This window comes from Euprymna scolopes, chromosome 12 (genome assembly GCF_053919585.1).
Source record: "Euprymna scolopes isolate OS-2025 chromosome 12, ASM5391958v1, whole genome shotgun sequence".
In the NCBI taxonomy this organism is placed as follows: domain Eukaryota; kingdom Metazoa; phylum Mollusca; class Cephalopoda; order Sepiida; family Sepiolidae; genus Euprymna; species Euprymna scolopes.
The window spans coordinates 80,241,879-80,255,464 of record NC_136493.1 but is presented as its reverse complement, the minus strand read 5'-3'; the positions used below and the strand labels follow the sequence as shown (position 1 = coordinate 80,255,464).

General features: G+C 28.5%; 1 protein-coding gene across 3 annotated transcripts in view; it reads left to right on the top strand.

Annotated features, from left to right (window-relative positions):
- LOC145291369 (ceramide synthase 6-like) overlaps positions 1-12,439 on the top strand; it is a 153,683-nt gene extending 141,244 nt beyond the window's left edge. For 2 of the 3 annotated variants that reach the window (XM_080137146.1, XM_080137144.1), the window contains 4 exons: positions 513-641; positions 1,299-1,405; positions 5,771-5,927; positions 6,913-12,439. In XM_080137146.1, the coding sequence (XP_079993272.1) occupies positions 513-641; positions 1,299-1,405; positions 5,771-5,927; positions 6,913-6,996 (477 nt within the window). In that variant the 3' untranslated portion in view covers positions 6,997-12,439. The remainder of the gene's footprint in view (positions 1-512; positions 642-1,298; positions 1,406-5,770; positions 5,928-6,912) is intronic. The other variant, XM_080137145.1, reaches the window with a different exon arrangement.
- The last annotated feature ends 1,147 nt before the right edge of the window (positions 12,440-13,586 follow it).

Below are 13,586 nucleotides of genomic sequence, written 5' to 3'. Positions count from 1 at the left end.
CTGATAATGATAAACCTCTGGTTTTGGTCAGCGTCTTCCAAGACTAGTATACTCTCATGTTTAGCCTATCCACAGCTGGAAGAAGAGTTTGATTCTTACTTTTCCCAAAGTGAAATTGACATAATCACTTGATTTGCACATGCTGAACCCATCATCTATGATTTTTACCTCTGAACCAATTTAACACTCTACTTACCCTTTTTAAAAAGTTAAATTAAAAAAAAAACTTTTCAGAAAATTGTGGTCAATGATTTAACATAGAAATGTATTGGAAGATTTTTAAAAAAAAGGATGTTTTTAAACAAAAAAACATTTTATTTTATATGTAAAAGATTTTTTGTTAACAAAAGAAAACTTCATTTTTAAATATAAAATATGATCAAAATTTAATATTAGATTATAATTAAAATAAAAGGGAAAAACATTTTTATCTGTAAAATGTTTAGTTAAATTAATTTTGGGTGTGAAAGGAATAAATTGTAATGTTGTATTTCTATTGTTTTTAAATCCAGGATTTCTGGGAGTTGTTTATCCATCATATAATAACAATATTGCTGTTGACCTTTTCCTGGATTCAGAACATGATCCGTATTGGAACTCTTGTGCTTGTCATCCATGATACAATTGATCCAATTGTGGAGGTAATGTCACTTTGATATTATTGTTACATGAGTTTGTGGTTAGCTTTGCCTGTCATAAAATTGAGTTTAATGAATAAATATTTGCACAGAAAAAATAACATACATAATTGTTCAAAATTAATTTAATAGAAAATTTTTCATTTTTAGTGAATAATTGAAATTGGTAAATGATCTGCACATATATGTAAAATTGAATTCTGTGTGCAAGCTGTTATTAACCTTTTCTCGGTTTTCTTGTCATTTATTTTCTTACTGTTTTCATTTAAATAATTCAACATTTGATTGTTGAAGAAATAAGAAACTATTTTCTTGGTACGTAAAATATCATACAGTTTTCTAAAGAAAATACATTTGAATAATAAAATAATGTTTTAAAATAATTTTTATCTTTTGAATACTTTATAATATTGGTGTGTGTTTTACTTTTTTTTGTATACTTTTTGTGAATATTATTTTTTAATGCTAAAATTATAAATGTTAAATAATTGTAAGTTCAAGATATTTTAGTTTTAGATTTGTTTTGAATAAAAAAAAAAGTTTTATGAATATCGCAAATTGACCTAATTGTTCATACTTTTTAGTTGAAATTGGATTTTGTTCATTCTTACTCGGTTTTATCTCGAGTTTTCTTATAATTTTCCTATCTTTCTTTTTCAGTCGGCAAAGATGGCAAAATATTTGGGAAAGCAAAATTTGTGTGATATGTTATTTGTTGGTTTTGCTAGTATTTGGTTTATAACAAGGCTTGTCATATTTCCATGGAAGTAAGTATAATTTTGGGATGAAATAGGGAATAAGGAACCTAATTAACTTCACTGCGAAAAAGAAAAAAAAAAGACACTTTTCCCTCGACACCGGTTTGACTTTCACATACACATTGGCTCCATAAATAAATATCATGACAAAACTTTTTTAAACCAAACTTTGTATTGATATATTTGTTAAATAATAATGAACGAGTTATTACATTTTTTAAATCAAATTTTGTATTGATATATATATTTTTTTTTAAATCATAATAAAAACAAGTTATATTGTTACATCATGACAATAAATCTTATTAAGTTTCATTTTGTGGGGAAGAGGATTTTCCCTACATTAAAAACGAATTTAGAATGCTTAGTGAAATCACTGTAAACTATTTATTAAATCAATGCTTGTTTGTGTGATATGTTTAAATATGTTTTCTTTCTTATATTAAAAACTTACGTTGCATTTAACATTACCCTTGTAGGGAGGCAAGCTAATAGCAAAATCTTTTTATAAAAAATAAACATTATAAAAACACTTTTAAATAAAATTATGTATTTTATTATTGTCATTTGATAAAATTGCCTCTGTCTAGAAGGATTTCTTCTCCATTGATCTCAGACAGGAAAGATCCGTGCCCTGATAATGATCAATAATAAAATACATTTTATTTAGAAATGCTTTTTATAACCTTTATTTTTTGCCCTTGTGGAGAGGTAAGCAGATAGCAAATTTTTTTATAGACCATAAGTTATAAAAAGATTTTTACATTATGATACTACACTTCATCTTTATAAAAATAAGTTATAAGAAAATAACATTTTTCAAATCTCGCCTGTTTCTCCTTGACTGACCACTGATAAGAAAAATCGGCGTCCTAAATTCTCAATTTTTACGTCGGTTTTTAATATAGGCAAAATCCTGTTCCCTACAAAATATTTTTCTAAAAAGTTATATAAATATATAAACGCACTCTACAGAAAATCAATCTTGGCAGTGAGTAAATAATATAACTTGTTTTTATTATTTTAAGAAAAAAAATAAGCAGTCCCAAATTTTGTTTAAAGTTTTATTGTTATAATAATATAACTCGATTTTATTATTATTTAAAAAAAAATATATATATATATATATATATATCAATACAAAGTTTGGTTTTAAAGTTTTCTAGTCTTAACATTTGTATACAGAGCCAATGTATGTGTGAAGGTGAAGATCAAACTGGTTTTACAGTGAAGTCGGTCAAGGTCCTTGTTCTCTACTTCATCCCAATTTTTTGTATATGTTCAAAGATTTGGCATATCTTCAGCTTGCAAAATTAAAAACGAAAAATATAAGCAATTGATTTCATTTCACTTTCTTTTTAATGAAAATCGATTTAGTTCTTATTGCCTACCCCCACTACCTTTGATAAAACAACCATGAACAAAGGAGTTTCGTCACATGATTGAAAACATTATTTTGTAAAGTTATTTTAAAAATTTAGAACATCAAATATTATATCATTTCTTTTTTTATTGAATGAAAAAAAAAGTCTTAAATTATTTTTCTTAGACTTCTAGAAATATACACCTTTTTCAAAGACTTTTTTCTCCTCAGTCTGCTAGTGGTATAAACCACAAGAGGTAAACCCTCGTGGTTAGAGCAGTGTATACACACAATTTTATTGGTAAATAATGTGAAGTCTGAGTCTGATGTGTCTGTGGCTGGCACTATTTTTGCATAGAAGTCTGGTCACATCATTGAACAAATTGTAATTCTATTTTTATTCCCTATCGAGCATTAATGGAACTTAATGTTAAGTTGGCAATAATATTTATCAATTAAATAACATATTAAATCGTTTCTAATCTTTTCATCAGCTGCATATTATTTAATGATTGAGTTTACTTTTTTATTTTTACTATCAACATAAAAATGTCTTTAAGTAATAGCAGATGTGTGTGTGTGGGGGGGCTGGCTGAGTTGTAAAATTCACTTAACTAATTCATGCAGATTTTTTTTTTTTAACTTAACTTAATTCATGCAGATTTTGTATTTTTTATTGCATAGCCAATTTTCTATTGAATATTGTGTCTAATATATAGTAATAATTTCAAAAAAAAAAAAAAAAAAAAATGATTTGGTTGCCATCAGTTAGACTATTCTAGCTGATGGCAACCAAGTCTTTTTTTTTTGTTTTTAACTTTTGAAATTACTACTTTGTATTAGGCACAATATAATCAATAGAGAATTGGCTCTGTAATAATTAATACGAATTCTGCATGAATTAAAATGAAAACATTTAGCACTCCAGCTACATCTCCTAGCAATGTATGTGGCTATTGAGAGAGAAGTAAAAAAAATTTTAATATGAAACAACTTGAAGAACTGAATTGAATTTGGGCATGCACAGAAAGAAATACAAAAAGTCTGCAAGTTAAAATGAACTTTTTGTATTTTAACTTGATATATGTCTGTATGCATTATTCATCCATCCAAAAAGACTTTGCTTATCATAAACCATCCTTGATTACTATTTCATGTTAATTTCAGTGTTATGTGATCAGTAGTTTATTGGTTAAATATTTCAATGTTATGTGACTAGGAGTTTATTGGTTAATATTTACACACAGACACACACATACATACATCTATTGTTTTATTCATATAGATTTTGGTTTCAATGTCCGTATTTACACAAGGTCAGTTTTTAATGTAGGGAAAAATTGTTCATTTTTTTTTTTTCTAAAGAAGTTCATTCTTACTGGTTGTTCACATTCAAGTAACAATAATTGCTAGACATTGAAATGCATTAAATGTAAGTTAAATGCCAATGTTGAAAAAAAAAAGTTAACCTTTCACATTCAGAAAAATCTGAATCAACATAGTTAATAAATCGATGATCTGTTCAGTTAATATATAAATTACAGCTAATTAAAACAATTTTATTCAAACATAACAATCCTAAAGCAAATATATTTTATCCTGAATTTTAAGTTATTAAAATATAAAATTTTAATCCTGGAACAAAAATATATTTTATGAATTTTAAGTGATTAAAATATATACGACAAAGCATGAGGGAAGCAAACATTGACTTAACTTTATAAATAATACAAGATTTTGTTTGTATTATTTGAGTATTCAAACTACTGTTCTCATCTTGGATGTTATTCTCACAGCGTTTTAGTTGATGTAACTTCTAACCTTCTTCTTTCTATCGCACTCTGGTATCTGTACAGAATTTTGAACAGAACTCTTTATTTAATCGATGGGGGTAGTATGCTCTTGTTCCATCGGCCGTGACTTAAGTCTTAAGTAATTCACAGTTGTATTTTGAGTGTTTTAATTCCAGGGTATGGTGAATGTAATTTCGAATGGAATCTTTTATCGATTCCATACGGATAATGTTCTTCTGTCAGCCATGATCAGGTAGAAGTCTTAAGTAATTCCCGATTGTTTTCTTAATATTAACTGCACTGCTGATTTAAGCTTCAACCTCCAGAAGAGTGTCACTTAGAACTGAATTTTGCCAAGTACTTTATCCATTATGCCATGGGTCCATGAAGAAGCTTGGAGGTTACATTGGCCAAAATGTTACGAGAATAACACTCGAGATGAGAACAATAGTCCTAATAGTCCAAATGATACAAATTAGCAATCCTTATTTCAAAAATTCCAAAACATAACTTTTGTTTGTGTTGTTGGCTAATCTGTTTTCCTAATTGTCATTTGCAGATCTCCCTAACAGAAATTTTAGAAATACAAAGAGGAATACCATTTATTACAATACTTAAGCATAATATTATACAATACACTTATAAAATACAGTTCGTTCTTACTCATAGTTGCAACTCTTTTGGTAGAGTATCTATTGTAGATATTTTCATTTTAAGACCAGGCTAGAAAACTTCTCAGTATTCTATATCTCTATAAAACCACAATTTGCCCAATCAATTACTTCTAAGGAATGAGTACCGATGAAATTACTGTACTTTATGCCCTCAATATAAATATACCTCCGACCAAGCTGACTAGCAGCAAGCTCCCACCCCTTCACTGTAGATGTCAAAAATCTTTCCACTCCAATAGCTTATTTCCTTGTACCGTTTACCTCTGGAATTTCCTCCCCGCTCTCTGTTTTTGCCTCTACTAGCATGCAGAAATTTAAATGTATTGTGAACAAATATTTTGCTGTAGAACTTCTAACTTTGTATGCCTGCTATAAATCATAGTAACTCCTTGCATCACAATGGCCTTGTTTCGGATGAATAAAATTTTAAAAAAAAATAGAAAATTTTTTTTTACCTCCATAACTGGCCCATGTTCTGTGACTGAAGAAATTGTTGATTCATTTGATTCTTTCCCTTTCTAAATATATAATTGTTTCTTTTCAGGATTGTATACACCACATTATTCATGGCTCATCCAATCGTTGGCTTCTGTCCTGGCTGGTATGTCTACAACATTTTGCTGCTCACCTTACAGTTTCTGCACATTAAATGGTTTTTTGTTATATGTCGAGTTGCTGTGCATGCCATACGAACTGGAAAGGTAAGTTTTGCTTTGTTTTTTATTTTTATTTTTTTCAAAGTTGTCAAATTATGTTTGTATTGCTGATGCTTCTTCGTATTTGTTTTCTTTTTTATAAAATTATTTTCCAAGTCAGACCTAAATAGCAATGTATTTCATAAATCTGTTTTATTCTTACTAATCAATTATTTATCATTGTTATACCATATTCTTTGAAATAAGGGAAAAAAACATACTTTGCTTTTTTTTCTTTTAAAAAATACTTATTCTATCCTGGAATATTTCAATATTAAGAATAATTAAAAAAAAATTAATTGTTGATCTATTTTAGTTATCAGACAAACAATTATTTTTGGTGTGTACGTGTGTTATAATTAGATATGAAAAAATGTATTTTAAGTAAAAACACTATTACATAATCATGTTGAAATTAGTAAAAGAAATCCAAAAATTACAAGAAAATATTCAAGTAGATCTGTCAGAAATTATCATCATATATTCTTGATTTATCATTTTCAAATTTGAAACGGACAAGGTTAATTGAAAACAAGCGAAGCAACTCAGTTTGTCATACATAATTGGCCGCAATAGAAGAAAATGATAAAACTGCATTTGATAAATTTTATTTTTTCTTGTAATTATTTTTCTACTCAACATTTTTCATAATTTTTAGAAATTTTTATTTATTTCGACATCACATGTCAGTACATACTTACTAAATAATAAGTTATTCATTTTTTACAATTATTCGACTAACATAGCAGAAGGTAAAATAAATTTACTTTTAAAACAATTATAAAAACTTGTAATTTGAAATATCAGTTATCTTTCTTGTATAAACATTTCGTCTTCTGTTTCTATATCAATAACCTTGTATGTGACTTGCACATTATTTTTTACAAACAAAAATTGTTACTGAATTCCGGGCAATATTAATTAATGTTAATTACAGGTAAATTTTTTTTTTAAGGTCTTGTAAACGTTTGTCCCTTTTATCTTTCCACAGACTGAAGATCTCCGCAGCGAAACAGAAGAGGAAGTGAGTGATGAGAATTCGGTGCACATTGCTGCCACCCAAAAATCTGGCTAGTAATTCTAATTCACAGCAATAATTTAAAATCAGGAAATAATCCCAAAGTCGCTTTCTTTCTAATTCTTATATATTACTTTATTTCAAGAATATTCATATTGTCCTTTTTTTTTTTTTTCTCATTTGTAAATGCTCTTCTGGTGGCGTTTCTTCATGCATCCTTGCTCCTTTCTCGTATTTGTTTCTCGACAATAATTGTATTCCTGTTAGAAGATTAACTTTCTATTATTTAAGCTCAAATCACATGTAACATCGTTTTTGGTGCTTATAATTTAGAATTAAACTGATTTTAAAAACTTGCTTGCAGAAAAATCTTTATGGTGTTCATACTCGTCATGGAACGAAACTGTCATATTCCAAAAATTACGTAAATCGATCAAGTAGCTTTCTTTATATATATATATATATATATATATATATATATATATATATATATATATATATATATATATATATATATAATAAAAAGTCATGCTTTTACGATTTTAATAGTAAATTGTATACATTACAAGGCTGGTTTTGATAGTTCGAGTTGCGTTGTCTCCCCCTTATTTATACAATATGGCAGGTCAAAACACGGTGTCTCGTTTATTCATAAAATTTTATTTTTTTATTTTTTTTTATTTTTTTATTAAAAAAATATCTATCTGATCAATTTACGTGATTTTTGGATCATGACATCTTCATTCCACAGCAAGTACATACATCATAAAGATTTTTCTGTATTTTTGTTTTTAAAAAGGTTTAAGCACCTTTTTTTTTCTTAATCTGATGATTCTTGCTTTCCATCTTCTGAAATCAGCTTGACAAAATGTCTTTCGTTTCTGTTTTACTAATAACAATACAGAAATGCACAGTCACAATTATTCATTTATGTTGTAGTTATTTAAATTCCACTTTTCTTTCCTTCAACCCTTGCATTATATTTTAACTAATAATCATGGAGTTTTATGAATTATTCTCAAGAATTACATTTTTTTTTTTTTTTTTTTTTCTTATACATTTTTGATTGATGGAGATTAGTCACATGTCATAGAGGAGGCTGGTTAAAAGATATATAGTGAGTGTTCACTGAACAGGGTGGGAGTATGGATATCTTTGGATCATCTGTTATCATGGAAACCTAATGGAATGTTTCATGCAATGACTGTTGTGATTTACGTATCTGTACAGGTAAATTAACAAGGGAAGAATAACACACATTGTAAGATTGAATTGTTTCCTTAATTTTTCTTTGAGAACCAATTCCCAAAACAATGAAAATCCAGTCTGGCTGCTGCCATGTCACATTCTAATAATCAAAAACTAACATGTCTGTCCTTTTCATTAATTTTGACAATTGGTGAAGGTTTTTTTTTTTTTCAACATCCGTTTTTGAAAAACAAATTTCTTTTTATTTCTTAGAAAAATGGTCAGATATTGTAGGAATCTATTTCGGTATTGGATCTAAATTTTTGTTTTAATTTATTAAAGATTTTGAAATTTTTCTGTTTTTGTTTTTACTCTTTCCTGCTACTCTTGAGTTTTGAAATTTTCTCTCAAAGAACTTTGTCAAGAATGTTTAAATAATATCCTTACATAATTCTACATTTCCGTATTTCATGAATACTGAAAAGAATTCAAAAGTTTCCCATTTAAAGCAGTTACTGTGGAATTTGGTTAAGTTTGTTTTTGTTGTTACATTTCTTTTTTTTATTGTTTTGTTCATTTTCTTATTTTTCTTTTCTGCTTCACATCCTTGTATCCGTAATTCTTAGGAATTTCCAGTCACCCTTCAATAGTCAGAAGTATTCCTTGGCTTAAAAATTCTTCTCTTCCTCCTCCTTCTTCTCTTCCTACAGCAGCCGACCATTGGAGTCTGCACTAACCGGTGACTGAACCTCTTTTGGATGGGCTGTAAATAATGACATGGAAGTTGTGATCACCACTTGCCATTCTCTGATTAAATGCTCAACTAGCATTTTTACCTGATCTTCCCTGTGACCACAAATACACACACTAATATAATATATATATATATATATATATATATAACAAGTTTACTATATTCCTAAGTCCAAGGTTTTATTCATATTACCAATCATTTTTTCCAAAATAAAAACTTTGGTACATTTTACGGATTTGTTTCGTCCGCGAGGAAAAATCAATATTTGTATGTCAACATTGGATATTTCCTTATTATAGAAAATTTAGGAAGAAGCAAAGAAAACTCATATCGGACCCATATCTGGTGGGTGGCCATTTTGTCAAGCTTGACATACAAATATTGGTTTGTTAATGAAACATCCGTAAATGTACCAAAGTTTTTATTATTGGAAAAAAATGATTGGTAAGATGAATAAAACCTTGGACTTTGGAATATAGCAAATTTGTTGTTTATATATTATGCTCTGTTATATTTTAATAAATTGAGCTTATTCAAAAAGTATTGGTATACATAAAGAATAGAAAATATTTACAAAAGCCTACATTTTCACAAGATATATTTATAATATATACACACACACTTTTGAATTGTTTTTTATTTATTTATTTATTGAATCTTTATATACATTTTATCACGTTTTCAATACTCCATTTCATACCTAAGATGAGTTAGTATTTTTTTGTTATTTGGAGAAGGGGAATAATCCTGATATTTTATTAATGTTAACTAAAACATTTGTTTTGTTTTTTTTTGTTTCATCAATACAATACTGTTTTTTTGTTTTTTTTAAGAGCACAAATGAACCATAATACTTTACTGTTGCATATTAATTTAAATTCAAGTCAAAAATTACTTTTGATTTGACTGTTAAAATATTTTTTACATAACCAAATAGACTTGATAACTTTTTTTTTTTTTTTTTTTTCATGACAAAAAACTTTGTATTTGAAAGTAATTTTGAGACCTTTAAATTGAAAGGTTAAAAATATCTTTTCTTCTGAGAATTAAAGTTTATAAATAAGTCAAGTATTAGCGTTCATTTGTGTTTCTAAACAAAGATATTTTTTCTTTTATTAAACCACTCTTGTAGCAATGAATTTTTTCATTGAAACTTTAATCCCTTGCTTCAAAGGTGAGATTGATGAATGATCAGTATAGAAATCTTTAAAACAAAAATAATTTCACTTTTCATCAACATGATTTATTCTAAAGATTCAAACTCTACATATTTTGATGAATTTTTTAGTGTAATAAAATTTATTTAAAAATTTATAATCCTTAATTAGTTTCCACTCCCCATTGTTCCAAGTGAATGTTTGCTCCTCCCACCAAATCGTGACACTTGTATCTGCCATTCTGAGCAATAATCACCAGGCAATCATCCTGCCATTTGAAAAAGAAAAAAATACAACCGAATTTTGCTGCCTTGTAATTAGTCTCTCTCTCTCTCTCTCTCTCTCTCTCTCTCTCTCTCTCTCTCTCTCTCTCTCTCTCTCTCTCTCACTACCTTTACCCCCTGTCTCATTTCTTTTTACCCCCTGTCTCATTTCTTTTTACCCCCTGTCTCATTTCTTTTTACCCCCTGTCTCATTTCTTTTTACCCCCTGTCTCATTTCTTTTTACCCCCTGTCTCATTTCTTTTTACCCCCTGTCTCATTTCTTTTTACCCCCTGTCTCATTTCTTTTTACCCCCTGTCTCATTTCTTTTTACCCCCTGTCTCATTTCTTTTTACCCCCTGTCTCATTTCTTTTTACCCCCTGTCTCATTTCTTTTTACCCCCTGTCTCATTTCTTTTTACCCCCTGTCTCATTTCTTTTTACCCCCTGTCTCCTTTCTTTTTACTCCCCTGTCTCCTTTCTTTTTACTCCCCTGTCTCCTTTCTTTTTACTCCCCTGTCTCCTTTCTTTTTACTCCCCTGTCTCCTTTTTTTTTACTCCCCTGTCTCCTTTCTTTTTACTCCCCTGTCTCCTTTCTTTTTACTCCCCTGTCTCCTTTCTTTTTACTCCCCCCCCTGTCTCTTTTCTTTTTACCTTCCATCTCTCCATCTCTCTATCTGTCTCTCTGTCAATGATATGCACATATTTCAGTCACCGTGAGCTCCACCTGCCTCTGACATACCTTCATATAGAGTGAATCAGAAGTAACTGGTCAGTTTAAAAATTTATTTCTATACAAAATAATTAATTCAATTGTTTTTTCACTGCCCTGTTACTTCTAACTCACCTTGGACACATACATTCTGTGAGTGGCTCCTTTGGCCCATTCTCGTAGACATTCAAAAAAATAAATTTTGTAATGTGTAAATATTTTTCGATGGAATAACTGAGATAATCTTCTGCTTGTATGCGCCCCCTCCTTTTCCTTATGACCTCAGATGTGCTTATGAACACTGCATCATCATTTTGTTGAACAAAAAAATCAAAAAGCTACCAAACTGTATATAGATTAAACAATAAGAAACTAAAATCTAAAATGGTTTTGAATGGTCAGTTGCATGGGGTTGGCTAGTATGGAAGAACAAGCATCCCTAAAATGTATTTGACTGTGGACGAACTGCTTGACAAAAAAGAAATTTAAAAAAAATCCTGGCTCCATTGTACTTTTTCTCCTTTTTGGTTCTCATTTAGAATTTAGCTTTAAAAATTATATATATAAAATCTTTGATTTATGTACTTGTTAAGGAATGAAAATGTCATATTCCAAAAATTATATAAATTGGTCAAGTATTTGTTGATAGAAAAAATCATGTTTATGATTTTTATCAATTTTAAGAGTAAATTATATGCATTATAAGGCTGATTTTGATCTTGATGGTTCAAATTGTGGTGTATTGCTATTATTTATAAAACATGGCCGATCAAAACATAGCATCTCACTTTGTAATAAAATTTGATTTTCTTAGTTTCAAAAATCTACTTCATTAATTTACATGATTTTTGGAATATAACAGCTTTGTTCTGTAATGGGTATGCACATCATAAAGATTTGTCTTTATTTTTTTTTTATTTTTAGTTAAGTCGAATTCTAAATTAGAACCATCTTTTTTTCTTTTTTTTCTGTCTGAATAAAGACTCTACCCTTTTTCCTCTTCTCCCTCCATTTTTGTCAGGTTTTCTATTTCTGGAGAGTTGGCATGTCCAATTTTGGTCAATTTCAAAACAAGAAGCAATGTCTTTCCATTTTTATCTTTGCTTCTCCACATTTTTTAAATGTCATTTTGAATCTACAGATCACCATCAGAAGGCAGTTTGAAAACAAACTTTCTTTTCCTTCTTTCCTCCCCACAAAAGGACACATACATCAAATTAACATTGAATGAAGATACTTTTTAAGTGTCTGATGATGATGATTCTACTAAATTCTTTGACTCCTCTGTGATCAACCAGAATCAGAATTTTTATGCTTTTTCTATTTTATTTATTTTTTTTTTGTAATTTTTTCTTTGCAAAATTGAAACTTTCAAAACTGACTTTAAAACCAGCAACTAAAAATAAAATGTTTATGAAATTTACAAATTTTTGTGTGTCTATTCTTTTCAAAGTTTGGTGCTTGTTTGCATTGGTGATCTTTTTAAATCAATGCATTTCAAGTGAAAGCATTATTACATACTTACATGTTATGGTGAAATTAGTATGAATTAAAAAAAAATAAAGATCCAGTAGATGTGATAGATACATTTTTAACAAAAAAAGAAAAAAAAATCATTGAATAAAATGCCCATCCTTAATTTAAGTCAAGAGATAAGTCAATTTGTCATACTGAATTAGTTGCAGAGCTCTTCCACATATGATAAAGCTCGATTCTATTTGTATTTGTAACTATTTTTCTACTGGATCATTTTCGCAATGTTTGGAATTTATACTAGTTTCGCCATGACACGTAAGTAATGTTTTTACCTGAAATGCATTAGTTTAAATATCGCCCGAATTTTTGTAATTGTGAGATCATTCTTTTAAATATTTTAATATCATCTAATGCAAATCAGCATATAAAACAATTTTTTTTTCTCAAAGTATTGATTTTAGTACATAAAATCTGATACCAAAAACTATGTAAGAAGTTTGAAAAAAAGGTTTTATCAAACTATGTAACATCTTTCAAGAATATTTGAAACTTGAATCATTTAAAGTTTCCTACAAATTTCTTGAATTTAAAATTTTTCAAATTTAAAATTTTTCCTTTATCCCAACATGCAGCAATATTTGAACATGGATGTGTGAAAATATTAAAAAAAAACAAAAAAACACCAGTATTTTTCACAGATGATTCAATTGAAAAATTCAATTAAAATTTGAACTGTCAGAAAATCTGAAGTAAGACAGCAAAAATGATTGAAAAGTTTCTCTTTGGTAAGTAATCATGTTAAATTCAGGTGTCTTTTTCAAAGCTCCACCATTTACTGATCTGAAATTCAAAGTTAATGGCCTTTCTTCATGTGATCTTGGATTGATTAAAATGATTTTTTTGACGGATTTGTAAGGAAACTATTGTTTAGACTTTTTATCAGCAATAAATCTTATGAATCTTTCTCTGCTCAGTGTCTTATGTTAAGTGTCAGCTTTCCAATAACATTCCGTTTCCATACATAGACTACTGGTGCCATCCTTAAGAGTAAACGGATTCACAACAAATGATGAGAACAAATGAGTAGAGCAGAGTCAG